General features: G+C 42.5%; 1 protein-coding gene across 4 annotated transcripts in view; it reads left to right on the plus strand.

The window, feature by feature from the left end:
• Positions 1-5,336: 5,336 nt before the first annotated feature.
• The window catches only part of ECPAS (Ecm29 proteasome adaptor and scaffold), a 94,071-nt gene continuing 79,855 nt past the window's right edge, over positions 5,337-19,552 (plus strand). The window contains exons 1-2 of one of the 4 annotated variants that reach the window (XM_084898155.1): positions 5,438-5,657; positions 15,309-15,412. In XM_084898155.1, coding sequence (XP_084754281.1) covers positions 15,391-15,412 — 22 coding nt within the window. In that variant the 5' untranslated portion in view covers positions 5,438-5,657; positions 15,309-15,390. Of the gene's footprint in view, positions 5,658-5,904; positions 6,247-15,308; positions 15,413-19,552 lie in introns of those variants that run through there. The other 3 variants (XM_084898156.1, XM_084898157.1, XM_084898158.1) reach the window with 3 other exon arrangements.

The raw sequence follows: 19,552 nt of genomic DNA on the forward strand, positions 1-19,552 counted from the left end.
AAATAAAAACACCAAAGGGACTTAAAGGGGTGGCAGAAAAAGACAAAGCAGTGAATGTAACTGATAAGCAGAAAAGAATTAGGAGAAAGTGGGAAAACCAATAAAAAAGAGGGAGTTTTGAGAGGGAGGATTGAGCCAATTGTTCAAACAAGACTGAGATGAAAAAGTGTTTGCAATTGGGTGTTCCTCAACCCATTAGTTTCAGGGAAGTCCAGTATGTTGAGGAAAGAATCAAGGTACCCCTTAAATATGAGAATAAAAGAGGAGTTGGGTAGTTTTTCTGTTTGTTTGTTTTGTTTTTTTGTGAGAGACTAAGTACAGAATAGGATAAGGAGAACAAACACTGAAGATGGACTGTTCTGGAGCAAGGGTCCTCTGAGATACATGGGCATGGGATAGTATTATTAAGAGAATCAATCTCTAGATCATTCATATTCTTTCTTCAAATTGCTTTGACTAAGAACACCTCTTATTTCACAATAGTCCTCTCACTTTACAAAAGCAAGCCACATCTCTCAGCCACCTCCAGTCTGAGGAAGAATTCCAGGACAAAGGGAAAATTTGATATGTTAAATTAGGTAACAAGGAAGTGAATTTCAATTGGGTATCTTTTTTATTTTATGCAAAAAACCCTGTCCTTTTCATTAGGCGATACATTGCCAATAAAATTTTACTTTTTATGTTAATACCTCTCAAAAATTGTAACATAAAAATATGCCAATTGTTAATAGTTGAAGCCTTCAAAGAAGTTGTAATGTATTTATGTTGTTTTGATAAATTGTGTAGTTTTAATTATGATTACTCAATCATAACAATTTTAAAAGAGCCATGGGAAAATCTATAAATATTCTAATATGTATACATATATTTTGAAGAGAAGAATGAACAGTAAGACTTCCACAATAAAACTTTTTAATATTGCACTGGTATACAATTATTGTGGGGGATGGAAATGTTACTTCATTCCCTGAAATGCAAGGTGGAGTAAAACATTGTACCAGGCTAGCTTTTTGCTTATCCCCAGTGATATTTGGGAGTAAAAAATAAAGTGAATGGTGAGGTTTGCCTAAAATTGGGAATTGAATGGCACTGTCCGTGAGATAGAAACCAAGGAAAGAAGTTGCCAGTAAGAATTCATTGCCGCCCTGGCCAGGTTGGCTCAGTGGATGCAGACTGAAGGGTCCTGGGTTTGATTCTGGCCAAGGGTTTGGTACGTGCCAGGTTGTGGGCTCAATCTCCATGCAGGAGGCAGCCAATCAATTATTCTCTCTCATCATTGATGTTTCTCTCTCTCTCTCCCTCTCCCTTCCCTTCCTCTTAGGAAAAAAAAAAATATATATATATATATATCTATATCTATATCTATCTATCTATCTATCGAGATATATATATATATATATATGAATTCATTGTCATCTTTGGGATTTCAGCTAAAAATGGAGTAAATGGTATCAGAAGAGGACACACAGACCAGGAAGCAGTCAAATGGTTGAGGTGACGATGATGATCTAAAATGCACTCTAAATCCACAGGAATGAGAGCACAATGGAAGGATTCTATAGTATTGTGATTAGAGAATGATGTTTCTGAGTCTGATTTTTAGAATGTTTTGAGTCATAATATGATTTTACAAGAAGCCCAGGGCACAGATTTGTGTACTTGTGGAGTCCTTGGCCTGGCCTGTGGGGAATTGGGCTGAAACTGGCTTTCCAACATCCCCCGAAGGGTTCCAGATTGAGAGAGAGCAGCTCTCAGGTGATGTACCCCGGAATTGGGCTCCCTCCTTTCTGATTCCTTGTACATCACCAGAGAACCAAGAACTGCAGCTGCCAAGTCACCGTAGGTCAGTAGCTCCTGCACTGAGCATGTGTCCCCTGGTGGTCATAGCTATGGGTTGGTCAATTGCTTAGGCTTTTATATAGATAGATATGCAGTGATATATTCTTTAATCAATAACTGATCGAAAAGAGCAAAGAGGAACCATTAGTGTCGTGAACTTTATGTTGGTAGATTGGATCCAGTCTGACTCTTTCAGCAACCAAAATAAATACCATATGAGGCTTATTTATAAAGAATTTTGGCTTGTTTGGAACTTTTTGGGAATGGATAATTGAATCATTTGGGATAGTTGGATTTTCTAGATGGTCTAGAATTGCTTATTATAACCAATGTAGATGAAAAGCTTGGTAAAATATACTTCATACTCCCTTGTTTTCTGATGCTGATATACTAAACATAATTTTACTATTTCTTGATGTCAGGACTAAAGCCATGAACATGAATTATTCAAGTGAAATAATTTTAGCACTATGGGGTGGACAGTGCTTTTTGTATTTTATAAATAATCCCAGCATGCTTTGCTTTTTGAATTCTTATAGCTTCTTTTCAAAGTTTTCCTATTTCTTATTTCTTAGTGTGTCTATCAGTACTTCTCTCATCCATGTACCTGACCAGAAGAGCACTCTGATATTCTGCTTCTAATCTCCTTTGACTATGGAGAGGAGATTAGTTATCGATACCTTATTAGAACTATGCATACTTTTAATGTGACTAGGCCTACAAAAGGAGAGAGGGGACATTTAAAAAAAATATTTTATTGGTTTTTTACAGAGAGGAAGAGAGAGAGATAGAGAGTTAGAAACATCGATGAGAGAGAATAATCCATCAGCTGCCTCCTGCACCCTCCCCCCCACTAGGGATGGGGCCGCAACCAAAGTTCATGCCCTTGACCGGAATCAAACCTGGGACCCATCAGTCCACAGGCCGACGCTCTATCCACTGAGCCAAACCAGCTTCGTCGAGAGAGGGGACTTTTAAGGAGTTAAGAGGCACATTTTTAGTTCTTTGATTTTGTGATCTTATTTCGTTTCTCAGTGGTTTCTTCTCTGTCCCCTCTTCATCCGCTCCCTTACTCCAATGCCTTCTTATCAGTTTTTAAATGTTGAAGTAAATTCTAGATAGGAAGGATCTCAAGGCCATGCCTCAAAACAAAAGTGTGTAGTAAGAAGATGAAGCTATGCCCAGCTGGTGTGGCTCAGTGGTTGAGTGTTGACCTATGAACCAGGAGGTCATGGTTTGATTCCCAGTCAGGGCATATCTGGGTTGCGGGCTCAATCCCCAGGGTGGGCATGTAGGGGGCAGCTGATCAATGATTCTCTCTCATCATTGATGTTTCTATCTCTCTCTCCCTCTCCTTCTTCTCTGAAATCAATAAAAATAAAACAAATAAAAAAAGATGAAGCTATGTAATGGGAAGAATAAACTATAAGTAGTTTGAAGGGAGAAGCAACTATTAAAAAAAGCTAGACGTATAATAATACCACCAGAATTGTAAGCACCATTGTAAGCAGCTATTAACTACTACTATCTGTAATAAGTTGTTTTTGCCTGGCAATTTCACATATAGAAAAGTGTGACTTCATAAAGATATATGTATAAGAAAGTTTTACAGTAGCCTTGTTTGCAATAATAAAAAATTGTAGACAATCTAAATACTCATTTGTAAAGGAACGATTAAATAAATTTTGTCATGCATTTAGTATGCAGCCATTTAAAAGAAGGAGATAGTTCTGACATACAGGATCCACACTGCCAGGGTTCAAATACTCTCTCTACCACTTTCCAGCTGTGGTACTTTTTTTTTTTTTTTTTTTTTTTTAAACAGATTTCAGAGAGGAAGAGAGAGATAGAAACATTAATGATGAGAATCATTAATTGGCTGCCTCCTGCAGGCCCCTTACTGGGGACTGAGCAAGCAACCTGGTAACCCAGGCTTGACTGGGAATCTAAAGGAACTGTGACCTTCTGGTTCATAGGTTGACACTCAACCATTGAGCCGCATTAGCTGGGCATCTAGCCGTGGCACTTTTGATACGTTCTTCAACCAGCTGTGTCATAAAATCCCTACTTCATAAGATTGTTACGAAGATTAAATTAATTCATCCAAGTAAAACACTTTAAACAGTGCCTGACCCATTAGTATTAGCTACTGTTATCATTACTGATAGGAAAGGACAATTGTGACATATTGTTCGGTGAAAAGATAGTTTCATAATATGTGTAGTATGATTTCATTTTTGTCAAAACAAAAATCTGTGTACACACATATATAATTTGCATACACATGGACTCTGGAATTTCTATGTAGGAGGAACTTATAAGTTGCTAGCTGATTTTGTCTGGAAGTAAACTTGCCTTTTTTTTTTTTTTTTTTTTCAACTTAGGTTCTCTATTTTTTAAAAGGATCTTTTTAAAGAAGGATCTATGTGAGGTTGTGGAAAGTCAAAGTCTCCCCAAACCAGTCCTTGGTGCAGCCACTTTATATATTCATAGAAATAGTCCGAAAAGGATTTATTTCTAGGGATGAGGGGATGGTGGGCAGGGAGGTAGGGGACAACCTTTACTTTATACATTTCAATATTGTTTTCTTTGAAAATAGTTCATTGTGATAGACTGTGTCAACAACAAACGAAAGAGCCAAAATGCCCTCCAAAAAAGGGATTGGTTAATTTAATGTACTATGAAGTCATGACCAAAAAGTGTGGTGGTGTACAGCTCTTTGAATTAACATGGAAGAATGCTTATTGGGGGAAAATATGGACCAGAACTTTATCATGATTGTGAATCCCCTTCCCACTCAAGTCCTATTTGGGGCTGCACATACGTGTGTTCAGAGACAACCCCTTGCAGGATGTGCACTCAGCTGCACCTGTTAACTATCATTTTCCCTGCCAAGTGGGGTGAGGGAAAGAAAGGGCTTTCACATTTTTAAAATGATATTCCAACTTTCTGGACATTAACTAGGGCTTTATAGATGTCCAAACTTTTAGGAACAAATGCAATTTTATCCCATTTACAATCTTGATTTCTTCCTCTTAGTAAAAAAATGTATCTGATCTTGTACCTAATTTGTTACGACAGAATACCATCATTTAAATCACTGCAATTATGCAACCCCTTAATTGGAATTCCATTTTGCAAGGGTTTCTCCCCCCCACCCCCCAAATACATGACCTCACAGACAAACTGAAGGTATACAGTGAAAATTGGTAGATCAAAAAGTAAATGACTCGGGTCACCAAAAGGAACGTAGGGATTACAATACACACATTTTAAAACATAGTATGTATATATATACACACACACACACACACACACACACGCACTTGAGTTTGAACTTTAAAAAATCGGTTAGGGCTTATTGATTCCCCTTCCCTCGGGGCCCTCGCTCCTGCACTGACAGCGCCTCAGGGGGAAGGGGCCGGGAGCCCGGCCGGGGCGGCCGCGGGGCCGGGCTCGCTGGGGACTGAGTCAGCGCCGGGCGCCGGGGCCGAGAAGTTCGGCGCGAGGCGCAGGGCGGGGCTTCCTCCCGCCGCCGACTCCGCGCCCGGCTCCCCTTCCCCGAGTCCACGTCTCCGCTCCGGACAGGCGTGTTCCTCCCGGCAGGGGCCGGCGACGTGACAGCCGCGGCGCTTCCGAAAGGCGGCTAGGGCCCCGCTCCGAGGCTCCCCCCGTCCCGTTGCCGGAGCGCCGGGCCCGCGCTCGGAGGAGCCCCTCGCGGGCGGCAGCGAACGGTGCTCGGGGCAGAGTCCGCCGAACGCCCCTCGCTTCGGGGGCCGAGCGCCGCATCCCCGGCATGGAGACCGGCTCGGACTCAGGTCAGAGGCCCGCTGCGGGCGCGGGGGGACGCGGGCCGCCGCGTGCCGGGTCCGCGCGGGGAGCGCTCCCGGGCCGGCTCCGGCTGCGGCTGCGGCTCCGGCTCCGGCGCGCGGGGCGGGCGGCGGCAGGTGGGCAGGACGAGCCGCGAGCGAGCGAGCGAGCGCGGGCGGGCGGCGCGCGGCGGGGGGGCCGCTGGGAGGATGGCTCAGCTCTTTCTAAATATAAAGCCGGCGTGAGCCGGGCGAGCGCGGCGCCGGGCGCTCCGGACTCGGCCGACGGACGGCGGCGGCGGCTCCGCAGGGGCGCGAGGCTGCGAGGGCGCCCGCGGTCGCGACCTCGCGGGGGGACGGCGGCGAGGGCGCCGCGCGCGGGGAGGAGGACGCAGTGGGCGGCGGGGGCGGGCGGGCCTCGTGGGCGCCGCGCGGCCCGCCACCGGACGACCTGAGGCGGCCCCTGGGCCCTGCGGCCCCGCGGAGCCGCGAGCCCCCCGCGCCGCCCGGCCGCGCGCTCCCCCTCCGGCCCCTCCCTCCCTCCCGCCGCGGCGCAACATGGCTGCGGCCGCCGCCTCCGCCTCCCAGGACGAGCTGAGTAAGTGCCGCGGCGAGCCTGCGGCCGGGAGCCGGGGCGGGGGCCGCGCGGGGCCGGAGGGCGGGCGGGGGCCGGGGCTCGGGCTGGTGGGCAGGCGGCGGGCCCGGCGTGCAGGGGGCTGGGGCGCCCGGGCCTGGTGGGCAGGGCGGACCGGCCGCGGCCGCCGGCGTGTGTAGGCCTCAGGTTTGCACCGTCACGTTGCGAAATTGAAACCGGAGCCCCAGGCGGAGCCGCCTCTGCCCCGCGATCCGCCCCGGCTCGGGGGTTGGGGGAGCCCGCCAGGCGCCCCCTGCCCCGCGGTGCCCGGGCGGGCGGACCGGCCCGAGCCCCGGGGTGACGGGTCATGTCAGCCCGTCCCGACGTCTGACCCCGCTGGTGCCTCGCTCCCCGACCCCCCCAACTGTTGAGCGAGTGTGAGACACAGCGCTTTCGGGGACGGGGACACGATGCCGCCTCCTTCCTGGGAGACCCCAGGAGCCCGCGGCGAGGCCTGGAGCCGGCGGTGACCCTCAGGTGGAGCAGGAAGGACGGGAGAGCCGAGAGGGCGGCGGCGGCGGTGGCCGGCCGGCCGGAGACACCGCGGGGTGACAGCGCTTTCGGAAGGGAGAGCCAGTGCGCCCTCGACCTGAAACGTTGCCATTTTCCAGGGCATCGGCGATCCTCGATCCCGAGAGCGAGCGGTGGTCACCCCGAATTCCAGGCCGCCACGCCCGCCTCCCGGGCTCGCCCCGGTGCCTTGTGGGAAGTGTAGTCCCCGGGGCGTGCAGGCCCACGCGGGGGGTCACACGGATGGAATTTGTCTAGGTCAGGACGCGTGAGATGACTTGTGATCGCGTTTGGGGTGGTTAAGATGAATGCTTTCGGTTTGTTTGTCTCCTCAAGGCCGCCCTTCAGGTAATGACAAACAAGGAGGTGTTATTTTTAGGGGTGCCTGCGAGTTTTACGTGTGGAAATGAAGAAGCCTGGGGTGAGGTGTCTGTCCCAAGCGTGGTGAAGTTTTCTGCTGTGGTGTAGCCCCTTCTGAATTTTTCCCTATGAAAGTCGTTTGCAAACGTAATTCTTATTACTTTGGTGCTTGGCAGTTTAAAGGTGGTTTTATGTGCATGATCTCATTTTTGCCCTCATTGCAACGCTATGAAGCAGGTAGGTAGGAATTATCCTTGTTTTAAAAGAGGAGGCAGGCTTAGAGAGATTAAGTTCCTCTGCCGTCTTAACCCAGAACTGGTGTAGCAGGAGGAGTGTCGGCTCCCTTTGAAGCTGAGATAAACAATCAGTGTGACCCTGCGCAGGACGGAGAGGTTAGAGGTAGACCAGGCGCTGAGAGCCACTGGGTTGCTTGCTTGTCTGTCAGTTCCAAGCTGGAGCACCAACCAGGCCTTCTGGGGAGACTAGTTCCCTGATTTTTTTTCCTTCCGTTTTTTGTTATTGTGGTAAAATACACATAATAAAATTTACCATCATCACCATTAAGTATACAATTCAGTAATATTAAATACAGTAATATTAAATACAAATGATTGTTCTGCAATCATCACCAGACTCTTCAGAGCTCAATTTATCTTGCAAAACTGAAGTTCCACATACATTGAACCCTAACTCCTCTCAGCCCTTGGCAACCACCATTCTACTTTTTGTCTCTGATTTTGACTACCCCATGTATCTCGTGTAAGAGGAGTCATACAGGATTTGTCTCTTTGTGACTTGCTTATTTCACTTAGCAAGTGAAATTTCACAAGTCCTCAAGGTTCATCCATGTTAAGGCATGTTACAGAATTTTTCTTCCCTTTTAAGGCTGAATGATATTCCGCTGTATGTATATGTCACATTTTCTCATCCATTTCATGTCAGTGGAAACTTGGGTTGCTTGTATGTTCTAGTGATTATGAATAATGCTGCTATGAACATAGGTGTACCAATAACTCTGTTATCCTGTTTTCAATTCTTTTGGTATTTACCCAAGAGTGGGGTTGTTGGATCATATGGTAATTCTATTTTTATTTAAAAAATGCATATTTTATTTTATATGTATAAAAATAAATATTTTATTTCAGAGAGGAGTGGAGAGAGAGAGAGACATAGAAGCAGCAGTGATGAGAAAGAATCATTGATCGGCTGCCTCCTGCAGGCCCCACATTGGGGAATGAACCTGCAACCTGGGCATGTGCCCTGACTTGGAATCAATGGTAACCTCTTGGTTCAACCTGGTTCTTAGGTTGACGCTCAACCATTGAGTCACAGTGGCTGGCCTGGCATATTTTTAATTTTTTGAGGAATCATCATGCTGTTTTCCACAGTGGCTGTACCATTCATTTTATGTTCCCACCATCAGTACACAAGGGATACAGTTTTGCCATGTCCTTACCAACACTTTAATTCTGTATTAAAAAAAAAAAAATCCTCACCTGAGGATATGTCTTTTTATTGATTTTTAGAGAGAGAGAGAGAAAGAAATATCTATTGGTTGCCTATCATAAGCACCCTGACCCGGGATTGAACCTGCATCCTGGGTATTTGCCCTGACTGGGAGACAAATCAGAGACCTTGCTGTGCGTGGGACAGTGCTCAGTCAACCACTGAGCCACATAGGCCAGGGCAGGTCTCTGTATTTTTTATGGGTATGAGGTGGTCTGACATTAAAAATTTTGATACTGCATGATATTTATTTCTATTGTACCAATAAACACGATAAAATCTGAAGTACTAGTTGGAATGGGAAACAAAACTAGAAGAAGTGGATATCATTTTGGTCTGAGAAGAAGGGAGAGAAAGAGAGAGAAACATCAATATGAGAAACATTTGCACACGTCTGGACCAGGGATCAAACCTGCAACCTGGGTATGTGCCCTGACTGGTAGTAGAAACTTCCACCTTTCTGTGTGCCAGACGATGCTCTGCAGCCAACTGAACCACACTGGCCAGGGCAGAGTGGATATCATTCTAAAGTGGCTGATGTGTTTGTACTTCAGGTACCTGGTAGAGTCTTGATAGTACTTATACTTCTAATTAAGGATTTTTTTGGCTTTATCAACAGCTATTGGAAAAGTTAAGAACAAATAGTTCCAATCTTGCTTTTCCAATGTTTTGTTTGGTTAAATTATCGATCACAGATGTCTGTTGATTTGATTTCTGTATTTCTTCAGGAAAGATTAAACACTTGGCAGTTGGCACCTTAGAATAATTTAACTTGAAGTCACACACATATATACTATTTAATAAGTTTCAAATAAACTACTTTTAGTTTCATAATGACTATAATAAAAGAATAGATGGCTGGCACAAAGGTGCTTTTATAAATTATGCCATAAAAAGAGCTAAGTATCTGAATATTTACTGGCTATTGTTTCTGACTAGTAGATGATGATAAAAGCAAACTACAACATGCTAGCATTATTTTTCCCTAATAGCTTATTGTAAAAATCTTCAAATATACAGAAAAGTTGAAAATAAGCATTCCGATACCCCTACTTAGGTTCTACATTTGATATTTTACTAGCCCTATCACCTGTCTGTCCGTCTTTCAATCTATGTTTACAATTTTAATTATTTTTTTTATTAAAAAAGATTGTGGTAAGATACACATACCATAAAATTAATCATTTTAACTCTGTTTTTAGTGTACAGCTCAGTGGCATTATGGATCCACTTTTTGATGCATTTTAGTGTAAATTGGAGGCATCAGTACACTTCCTCCTAAATATTTCAGCACTAGCATTGTTATGCTTTGTATATATTTTTCAGTTGTCAAAATAATCCTAAGAGGTAGGTAAAAATTATGGCTGTTTTATGGAATGGAAAACAGGCTTTAGGCTCCTAGCTCCCGCAGCTAGTCAGTGGTAGAGTTGGATCCCAGGTGACAGACGCCAGTGTGCACTCATAACCAGTCTTCAGGCTGAATTACTTGTGTGCACCGCAGTTAGAGTGTTCCTGCTGATGAAAACATCAAGTCAGATGCTTTGCTAAATTCTCTGCAAAATGTTACTTTAATTCAACTGTTTGATGGCTATTTAACATTGCTGTAGGGATACAAAAGAAATATAATACTGTTGAGAAGAAAGAGGAGGAATCCATATAAATGATATAACTAAGTGCCAAAATGTATTATAATGCTAAAGCAATATTATCATCTGTATTTCCCAGGCCTGTTATTTAGAGATGTATAGCTGTGATAACACAGTTTCCATTTTTTTACCTTTATATTTGAAGTGATATACATGTCATAAGTTTAAATTAAATCTATCCTTGCTTTCAAATGTATTTGCCATCTCACTTTTCAGGAGCTCCTGAGAAGCAGGATTAGGGTTGTCTTATTTTACTTTATTTTTTTGGAGTAGTATCATTGATATTACGAGGGTTAGCAAAAGGTATGATCCTGCCGAAACCAGTTTGGCTCAGTGGATAGACCGTTAGCCTGCGGACTGAAAGGTTCCAGGTTCAATTCCGGTTAAGGGCATGTGCCTTGGTTGTGGGCACATCCCCAGTAGGGAGTGTGCAGGAGGCAGCTGATCGATGTTTCTCTCTTATCGATGTTTCTAACTTTCTATCCCTCTCCCTCTCTGTAAAAAAAAAATCAATGAAATATATTAAAAAAAAAAAAAAAGATATGATCCTGAGTTGGGATTTGTTATAATTTGTTTTCACAAATATCATTAATTGTCACTTTGAGTCAGGTATTGTAATAGATTCATAGTAAAGCTGATGTTTCAAGGCCTAACCATGTGTTCTGATCGCTTTGTACGTGTTAACTGATAGAGCCGTGCAGCAGTGTCCCTGTGAACTTGGTGCTGCTACCGTGTTTCCCCGAAAATAAGACATCTTCCGAAAATAAGACCTAGCGCGTGGAAAGATAAGACATCCCCTGAAAATAAGACCTAGCGCAACTTTGGGAGAAAAAATTAATATAAGACACTGTCGTATTTTTGGGGAATAGGGTATTTTCTCTGGTGGAGCTTCCCTCATTTTACAGTCATGGCTTGAACTCAGATTCTCTGAATCCTATGTTTGTTATTTCTGCTCTACCACTGTATTTACTCTATTCAAAAGGGAAAATATACAGTTTATAACAAGACCAACATGGCTTTCCCTCTCATATCTTGCTAGCTTCTGGAATAAATCTTTAGTGTGTAAAATGTGGCAGCATTCTGATGTATATTGAATACAACATAGTTTTGAGGTAAGATGCCAAAATAAAGAACAGTTAGTTCTGACAAAGGCAGTTCTGAAATTTAGTTTGTGAATTTCTTAAGGTAACCGTATTGTCTTTAGTTTTCTTTCTTTATATAACTATTTGGAATGAAATGAACTTTAGCACAGAGCATGTGGGTTAGTAATTCTTGTAAAATCCTCTGCCAGTTCATGGAAAAGTTAACTGTATAGTTATGTTTGGCAGTGGGTATGGAAATTTCTAACAGAAAGAAGGAAGCACTTGAGACTTTTTACCTGGTCAGCTGTTTAGTGATTTCATATTCTGGACTTTATAATGATAAGGCATTCTCAGTATCTGATCTTCATTGGGATAAAGACAATACATGGAGGAGTAACAGCCTGTAATCGTAAGGCACACTAATACTATTCAATATATTTGACCATTTGACACAGCCATGGGAAACTTCAGTTGCAAAAGTTGGTCAGATAATCAGCATGTCAAATACCTTCTGAGAGAGTCTCTCTGCCAGCACTAGGAATCCTAGTGCCTTTTAGAGAATGAGCCATGGTAAGCTGTGTAGGTGAATGGGATTCTGTGGGCATACTGAGATGGTACCTTTAATGGCAGCCATACGTGCAATTGAATTGATCTTTGGTAAAAAGCTAAAGCAAGCCTGTATCATTGAAATTTTGGTTACTTAATCAACTAGAAATGTTAAAATTGAAAATAATATTTCTGTGAATTTATTTTTCTTACCAACTTCTAATCTTTCAATTTCATCCTATTGTTTTTCATTATGCTTTCAATAAACTGTAATCCTATATAATAAAAGGCTAATATGCAAATTATCCCCTCGACTGGGAGTTTGACCAAGGGGCAGGCTGGTCAGCCAACACCTGCAGCTGCTCCTCGCAGCCAGCCTGGCCCGATTGCCCTTATTGGGACAGGCCAGCCGAAACCCCCCTTCCCCCCCATGCAGGAATTCATGCACCAGGCCTCTAGTATTTAATAAAGGCCAAGGTTGGTGAGAATTGTTGGCACCAGGGCATTCAGCCTTGTTCAGAAGATGCTAAAATTGTAGTCACTGCCAGTAGCTGAAATGGTCTGATCCATTTTGCTCCAGTTTAGCAGTTGCCAACTTTTCGGACCTCGTTGACCACCAGTGGTCCATAGTCCACTGGTTGGTGACCACTGTTCCAGATGGTCTGATCCCATCACTGGTTTCAGGTCTGACCAGTTGCTGCCTTGATACTTGCCACCTTATATGGCTTGTTTTTCCCACATGTTTATCAGTTCAGTAAACAAACTTTAAAACTGAGTGACTTACTGACACTCTCCTTGGAGGCCTTAGAATTCAATGTAGAGATAGATTTATATGTAAATACTAGTGGCCCCGTACACGAAATTTGTGCACACACTAAAAGAGAATTATTTAGAGAAAATATTTTAATATTGCTATTTGTCCTTTCTCTATAATAGAAATGTCAGAGATGAAAGAAAATTAGTAAAATGTATATGAAAATCTTCCTCCTATCAGAGTCTGGGGCGGGCCTTGGGACCCAGAGTCAAGTCCCTGCCCACATGCGTGCACCTTGAAATCGCGTGAGAACCAGATACGTCCGGCCCCACCCCCACTGTGTGAGATCTGCCTGGCACCGAGCACAGCCTCAGGTCCCCCTGTCAAGCTGGGGTTGGGGGTGCGAATTCAGGTCCCCTGGCCCAGAGCTGGGGCAGAGGGCGCGGCTTGAGGTTCCCTGTCAAGCCCCACCAGGCGGAGGCGTGCAGCCTCAGGTCCCTGCTGATTGCTCGTTAAGGCTCATTAAGGAATTTGGCCTCTGCTATGGGTGCAGCCATCTTGTGTTATGAAAAACCCGGCTCTACTTCAGGCTCTGACAGATTTGTGATGGTGCGATGGTCAATTTGCATATTCCCTCTTCATTAGATAGGATAAATACTAAGGTGAAGTATGATATGGAAAATGCCTAATAGTTCTTTGAAATCGGCAAAAAATGATACTAGTATTCCATCCTAAGGGAACAGTAGCTTGAGCTCAAGACAGAGGTTGGAAAATAATGTGTCTTTTTGAGAAAGTTTGAGTAAGTCTCATATGCTGGAATGGGGTTGCTATGGCTGCATGAAGTACTGGGAAGGAGATAAGATTTGGAATTTGAGATTTGGCCCTTTCTGCCTTTTATTATTTGGGATGTTGGGCAAATTATCTTACCTTTGTAAGTCTTAGTTTCTTTATCATAAAATTGGGATAATAAGAAATACTCATAGTGCTATTAGGATTAATGTACATGAAAATGCACTGTATAAACAATTAAGCTCTTATAAATTATTGCTATCTTCAGGAGGGAGCAGTAGGAGATGAAGCTGGGAAGATAGGTTGAGGCCAGTTCATATAGGAAGGTCAACGCAACTAGTTTGGACTTTGTTCTGTAGACAGTGGAGAGCCATCAAAGGCTTTTAAGCAGGGGTTGTAACATGAGTAGATTTGTTTTATAAGGATCACAGGTGGCAGTGGTGTGACATTGATTACAAAGATCCGGAGAACTCGAGCAGCAAAGACTAATTAGGATGGTATCACAGTGGCCAAGGAAAGGAAATTTATGGTCTGAATTGGCAAGGAGGTAACATAATCTACAATAGAATCTCTAAAATAGGCAGAAACTACTGGTTAAGTAGATGAAGGTTATTCAGGAGAGGAAGGAGTTAGAGATAATTCCGAGAATCTACCTGAAAGGTGAGAGGGATGGGGGAGTGTAGTCTCTAGACAGATGTAGGGAGGTAGAAGTAGAAAATAGAACAGATTTGTGTTCAACAAATAAATTATTTGTTAAATGAATGATTGGGTAATTGAGGGACCCATGTTGAGTTGTTGAGGGAGACTGTTTTGGATAGCGGCTTAAACTGTCTGGCATTGAAGTCAGAGCTGGCTTTGATTCCTGGCTCTGCCACTTTGCAGTTAATGTCCTAAACAAGGGACTTAACTTCTGGGTCTTGGTTTTCTCATTTGTAAAATGGGAAAATAACAAAACCTATTTTACAGGGTTGTTATAAGAATGGTAAGAGAATGCATGCTAAGAACTTGGCACAGTGCTAGGCAAGTGGATTGTAGGTGTGTGAGAACTTTAGCTTTGAAGCTTGGGGAAGAGTAGGAATGATGGTGGTGTCATGGGAAAGGACAGCTGTTTGGGGGCTATGTATATAGTATATAGGGGTGAGAAAAAGACAAAGAAGAATCAGGGAAGGGCATTAGGAGTGCTGAGAGAGGGCAAAGGTTCCCAGAGTTATGACTGTTACGTTCTCAGTTAAAATGTGCTAATAGCATGTGCCTACATATTAATATTTTTCTTATAAAATGATTGTATGTTTCAGATACTTTTAATTTTAATGCAAGGTTTTATGTGTTTATGATATATACATATGCACATATATGTTAATATATATGTTACGTTGGTATTAGAGTTTTTTAGTCTTCAATAAATTACCAGTGTAATTTTAAATTATTAGCATATTCTACATAGTAAATTTTATTTATAGAGTTCATTTCTTATTCTTTTTCCAATTTGGTAATCACTATGGGGCCTCAGTTAGGGAATCTTAGCATAGAAATGAAAAATGCTTTTAAAAAAAAAATGGTATCTATGGTCCTGGTTGGGTAGCTCAGTTGGTTAGAGCATCATCCTGATATGCCAAGGTTGCGGTTATTCCCAGGAGAGGACACATAAAAGAATTAACCAATGAATGTATAACATAAGTAAGTGGAACAACAAATTTGTGTTTCTATTTCTCTCCCTCCCTCTCTCCTTTCCTCTCTCAAATCGATAAATAAAAATCAAAATAATAAAAAAAATGGTAGCTGTAAGTATAAATCTTTTAATTGTTTTTTTTTTTCCGGTGTTCTAAATAATAGATTCTTTATACAATTGCATATGTACGAGTGGATGAACATACCCTTGGTGATCCAGAGGATTTTTGTCAAGACTGGATAAACCATGTATCACATTGATTGTAGAGGTTAGTAGATTTAGTTTTTTAGGATGTATGCATTTTTTTTTGGTAGCAGAATTTAAAAATGCATTGGTTATCAAGCAACAGTTACCCCTCTAGGTCTTCATGGGCTTTTCTCCTTTTCTAGCTATCCTGAGAGAATCAGTTTAGTTCATATTAGTTTCTATATACCTGAAGCTCTATTCTCTGTCTTCACGTAAACATAAGTTCGAAAAATTAGCAAGAAAGATAAGAAGATGAAACTTTGAAGATGTTACTTAGCACAAGTAAGGGCAGAGTGTTAATGTTGCAAGAAGCATTGTCTGACACAACCACAAAAATGATTTTACTTGCTCCACGAATGTCATCTTGGAATTAATTGTTTTGTTTGTGAAAAAAGGTATTGACAGAGGTATTATTTTGGTAATTGGATAGTGCTAATTCTGCCATTTTGACATGCACTGTGATGGAAAAGCCACTTGATTCTACTTCATTCTGAGACTGAACAAGAGTATGGTGTCAGTTTCACTCTTGGATGATATTGGATGGTCCTTTGATTGAAACTCTGTAAGTTCAGATTGTAATTCTCAGATGTCATGGGCTGAATATACTATAAGTGTCTGGGATTTTGTAGCTTCAATCCAAGGGTGCATTTTTGTTCTATCTTCTAATTTAACTATTGGGTTCCTCCTCCCCCAGTGCATTCTGTTTTTCAGTATGAATATTGCTGTTGGTGATGTATGATGCCTTAATTAATTTAGTTAGAGTTTTGAGGGATGCAACGAATGGAATATTTTATAAACCAAAGTTCAGCATTGGAACAACTTTTGTTATTTTACATATCTTCATTCCATCACAGAGAAATAGAAAATTGGGCGGTTGAAGGAATTGTTTAGAATTGAATTGTTTAGAAGATAAATGAGGAGGACATTGTTTATTCACTCTTATATTCTTTCTCTCTTAAAGGTTTTGGGCCTATAATAGATGTGTTAATGTCATTTAAGTGAAGGCAAGCAGGTCAAACCACAAATGCTGGGATTTAAATAAAGAACATTCTAAAGTTTACACTTCAAAATGAGCATTGCCCTAAGTCAGTGTTTCACAAACTTTTGACATATGTGTACCCCTTCTATAATTTTCGTAACGCTGAGTACCCCTCGTACTCATGAGAACGTAGAATTAGGCGCAGCTAAGCACGGTGCAGTGCATATCCCCACCAAACTCCGGTGCAACGCGTACCCCCACCAAATTCTTCCTGTACCCCTGGGAGTACGCGTACCACACTTTGGGAAACACTGCAAGTAATTAGCTGGATCTTAACTATCATATTTGACTTTTATGCAGTCTGAACTCTTGCATAGTATATATTACCTCTCTGAGCCAGCTTTCATAAGCTAATCTCTCTGCTTATCAGTTTACTAACACTGATTTCTAACTGGGTATCTGCCAGCTACTGTCTCTGAGGAAAGGGCCTCCTTGGGAGGTGGGAATGTTTGTGGACGTCAGTGCATCTGGGGTCTGGCAGCTGTTTATTAAATTTAGAATACAGATGCGGGTTGCTGTCTCCTTACTTGGTCCAACTCTGCCTAGCTAGCAATCTGACTTCTTCCCTTCCTCTGTGTGTGTGTGTGTGTTAGGGGAGGAGGGGGCAGTACGGGATGGGTGTGTGAGCAGGGAGGAGTGGTCTTGCTATGGGCTATGCTGGGTTGGTTGGAAGGGGGCTTAAAGTAGCCTGACATCATATGTAGATGGCTAGGATTACTGAAGTGGCAGGAGAAGAAAGACTCCCCTTCCTTGCTTAGAATTTAGTCACTAGTGTGCCCTGATGCAGGGGTTTCATATTGGAGTATCTGCCAGGGCCCTGGGAATATCTGCCTAAGACTGGTAGGCTAGGGCACAGGAAGATGTTCTGTCGATTGCCATATTTCTGATTGGGAGGGGTGCAAGCAGGGACTGTAAGGAATCTCTTGCTCAGGATCTCATTGCCTGCACAGGTTATTTACCACCCCCTTGGACTGCCCTGGCTAGAGGGAGGCAACTCCTGCAGGAACTGTGATGGGTTGTCTCTTTTTTGGAATTGATCCTCTCTCCACCTCCGACTTAATATATTTGTTATTGCTAGATTTCCTGACATTCCCCTTTTTAAGTTCATTTGCATTTACCGAGTTCCTTTTAAAAAGGTGGGGGAGGGAACAATCCTGTATTTAAAAAGGAAGGAGTAGCCCTGGCTGGTATGGCTCAGTTGCGTGCCTACTATATATACCACCAAAACGGGTAGTGGTTTCAGGGCACATACCCAGGTTGTGGGTTTGATTTCTGGTTGGGGTGCGTAAAGGAGGCAACCAATTGATGTTTCTCTCTCCTCTCTCTCCCTCTAAAATCAATGAAAATATATTCCTAGTGAAGATTAAATACAAATAAACAAAAAAAAAAATTTAAAAAACAACAAAATTAAGGAGTAGAGATTACAGTTCTAAACATTAATTCCTCAAGAAGTATCCTGTTGACCTCATTAGGATTTTTCCAAGTATTAGAGTGGCATTTAGTACATTGAAATGATATAGAGGAATCAATAGATATGTGGATTTTAAACTTTCAGTTAGTACCTAATTAGGTTTATAATTCACAGGATTTATTTACCAGAAAAGTGTGAGTATTACATACAAAATCTAGATGCCAGCTAAAGCTTCCTTATTCTTAATTGCAGATTATTGTAAAAGTTCAGAGGTATTTATCCTCCCTCCATCACATCTAGTTTTTATGAATTTCCTATAACTTACTTATGCTTTTCTTACCTTTTGGGCTTCCTTCTAAAAATGGTGTTTTGGTTCCACCCAGGTCAGCTTGGACATGAAACTTCCTGTCTCACTGGTATGCACACATGATCCCCTTTTCCAAGCATTTCAGGAATTTATTAACTCTTAGAGATGTGGTGAGTGATGGGGCAAGGCCTTGCTGTGGAGCTTTGATTTTCCTCCCGTTCACTGATCCGTCCTCCCTCCATCTCTTTTCTTTTCTCATCTCTGCTGTGCAGTAACTATGTACCCTTCCTGATTTGGAGCAGAACAGTTCTGCCACACAATTAGACCTTCTGGAATTTTTCTCATTATCCTCTTTCTCCTTCTTCATCTTCTTTCTCTAAAAAAGAATTCTAAACACTTGTCATAGGAATGAAAAATATACAGTCCCTTTTCTAAGAGGCTCTGATGTCAGGTATTATAAATTGTGTCAATGTAAGAAACATTCAAACCAGTAGAGAATTTTTGTGAGTTTGAGCTAAACTGATGACAATTGCCAGGAAGAAAATCTCAACAGATTGAGAAAATGCTCTAGAGCACATGTGTCAAACACAAGGCCCTCGGGCCAAATCCAGCCCGCCAGGCCTTGCAATGTGGCCCGCACCGCGCTGTCATCACTGCACTCCGCTGTCAGTTATGACATTGTCAGTTTATGACTGTTCAGTAAACCATTTGGCCCGCGATTTAGGCTGGATTTTAGATTTTGGCCCCTTCTCTGATTGAGTTCGACACCCCTACTCTAGAGAATGGCAGTTTTGCATCTTATTTTATATATTACAATTAAAAGATAAGATGTTAATAGGTTACATACAATGCATTGGTGTTTCACTCAGTCCTGCCCTGCCGGCCACCTTCTAATTAATTACTTTCAATATGCATGAATCAGTGCACCAGGTCTCTAGTGTTATGGGCAAAAAGACAATAAACAGGCTTAAATAAGGTGAAAGTTGACTTTAGTCAGGGCAGATTCTAGCCTAGGATATTAACTACCCACCATAAATTGCTTTAAGTTAAGAAGTTTAATTTCAGATTATGCTAAGTTACTTTAGGTCTCTGAGTTTGTAAGTCCACCATACAGGCCTTCCCTGAGCTTGTCAGGTTTAGTATGTAGCCCCTTTTCATCCAGTTGCCTTGCTGTAGATATGAACTGTATAAACTTATTTTTTTTCTTTATGCCTGTATAAACTTCTAAGTAGCTTTTCTAATGTAGAGGAAGCAAGATTTCATATATTCAACAGGTATTTGAGCAACTACTCTCTGCAAGGCATTGAGTTAAATGCTGGGATACCAAGAAATTTATGTCACTGTTTCTCAACCGGGGAGCTCTGGAGATGGATGGAGGGAGTCAGATTCAAGTCATACCTCAAAG

Source organism: Pipistrellus hanaki (assembly GCF_964339955.1).
Source record: "Pipistrellus hanaki genome assembly, chromosome: 11".
NCBI lineage: Eukaryota > Metazoa > Chordata > Mammalia > Chiroptera > Vespertilionidae > Pipistrellus > Pipistrellus hanaki.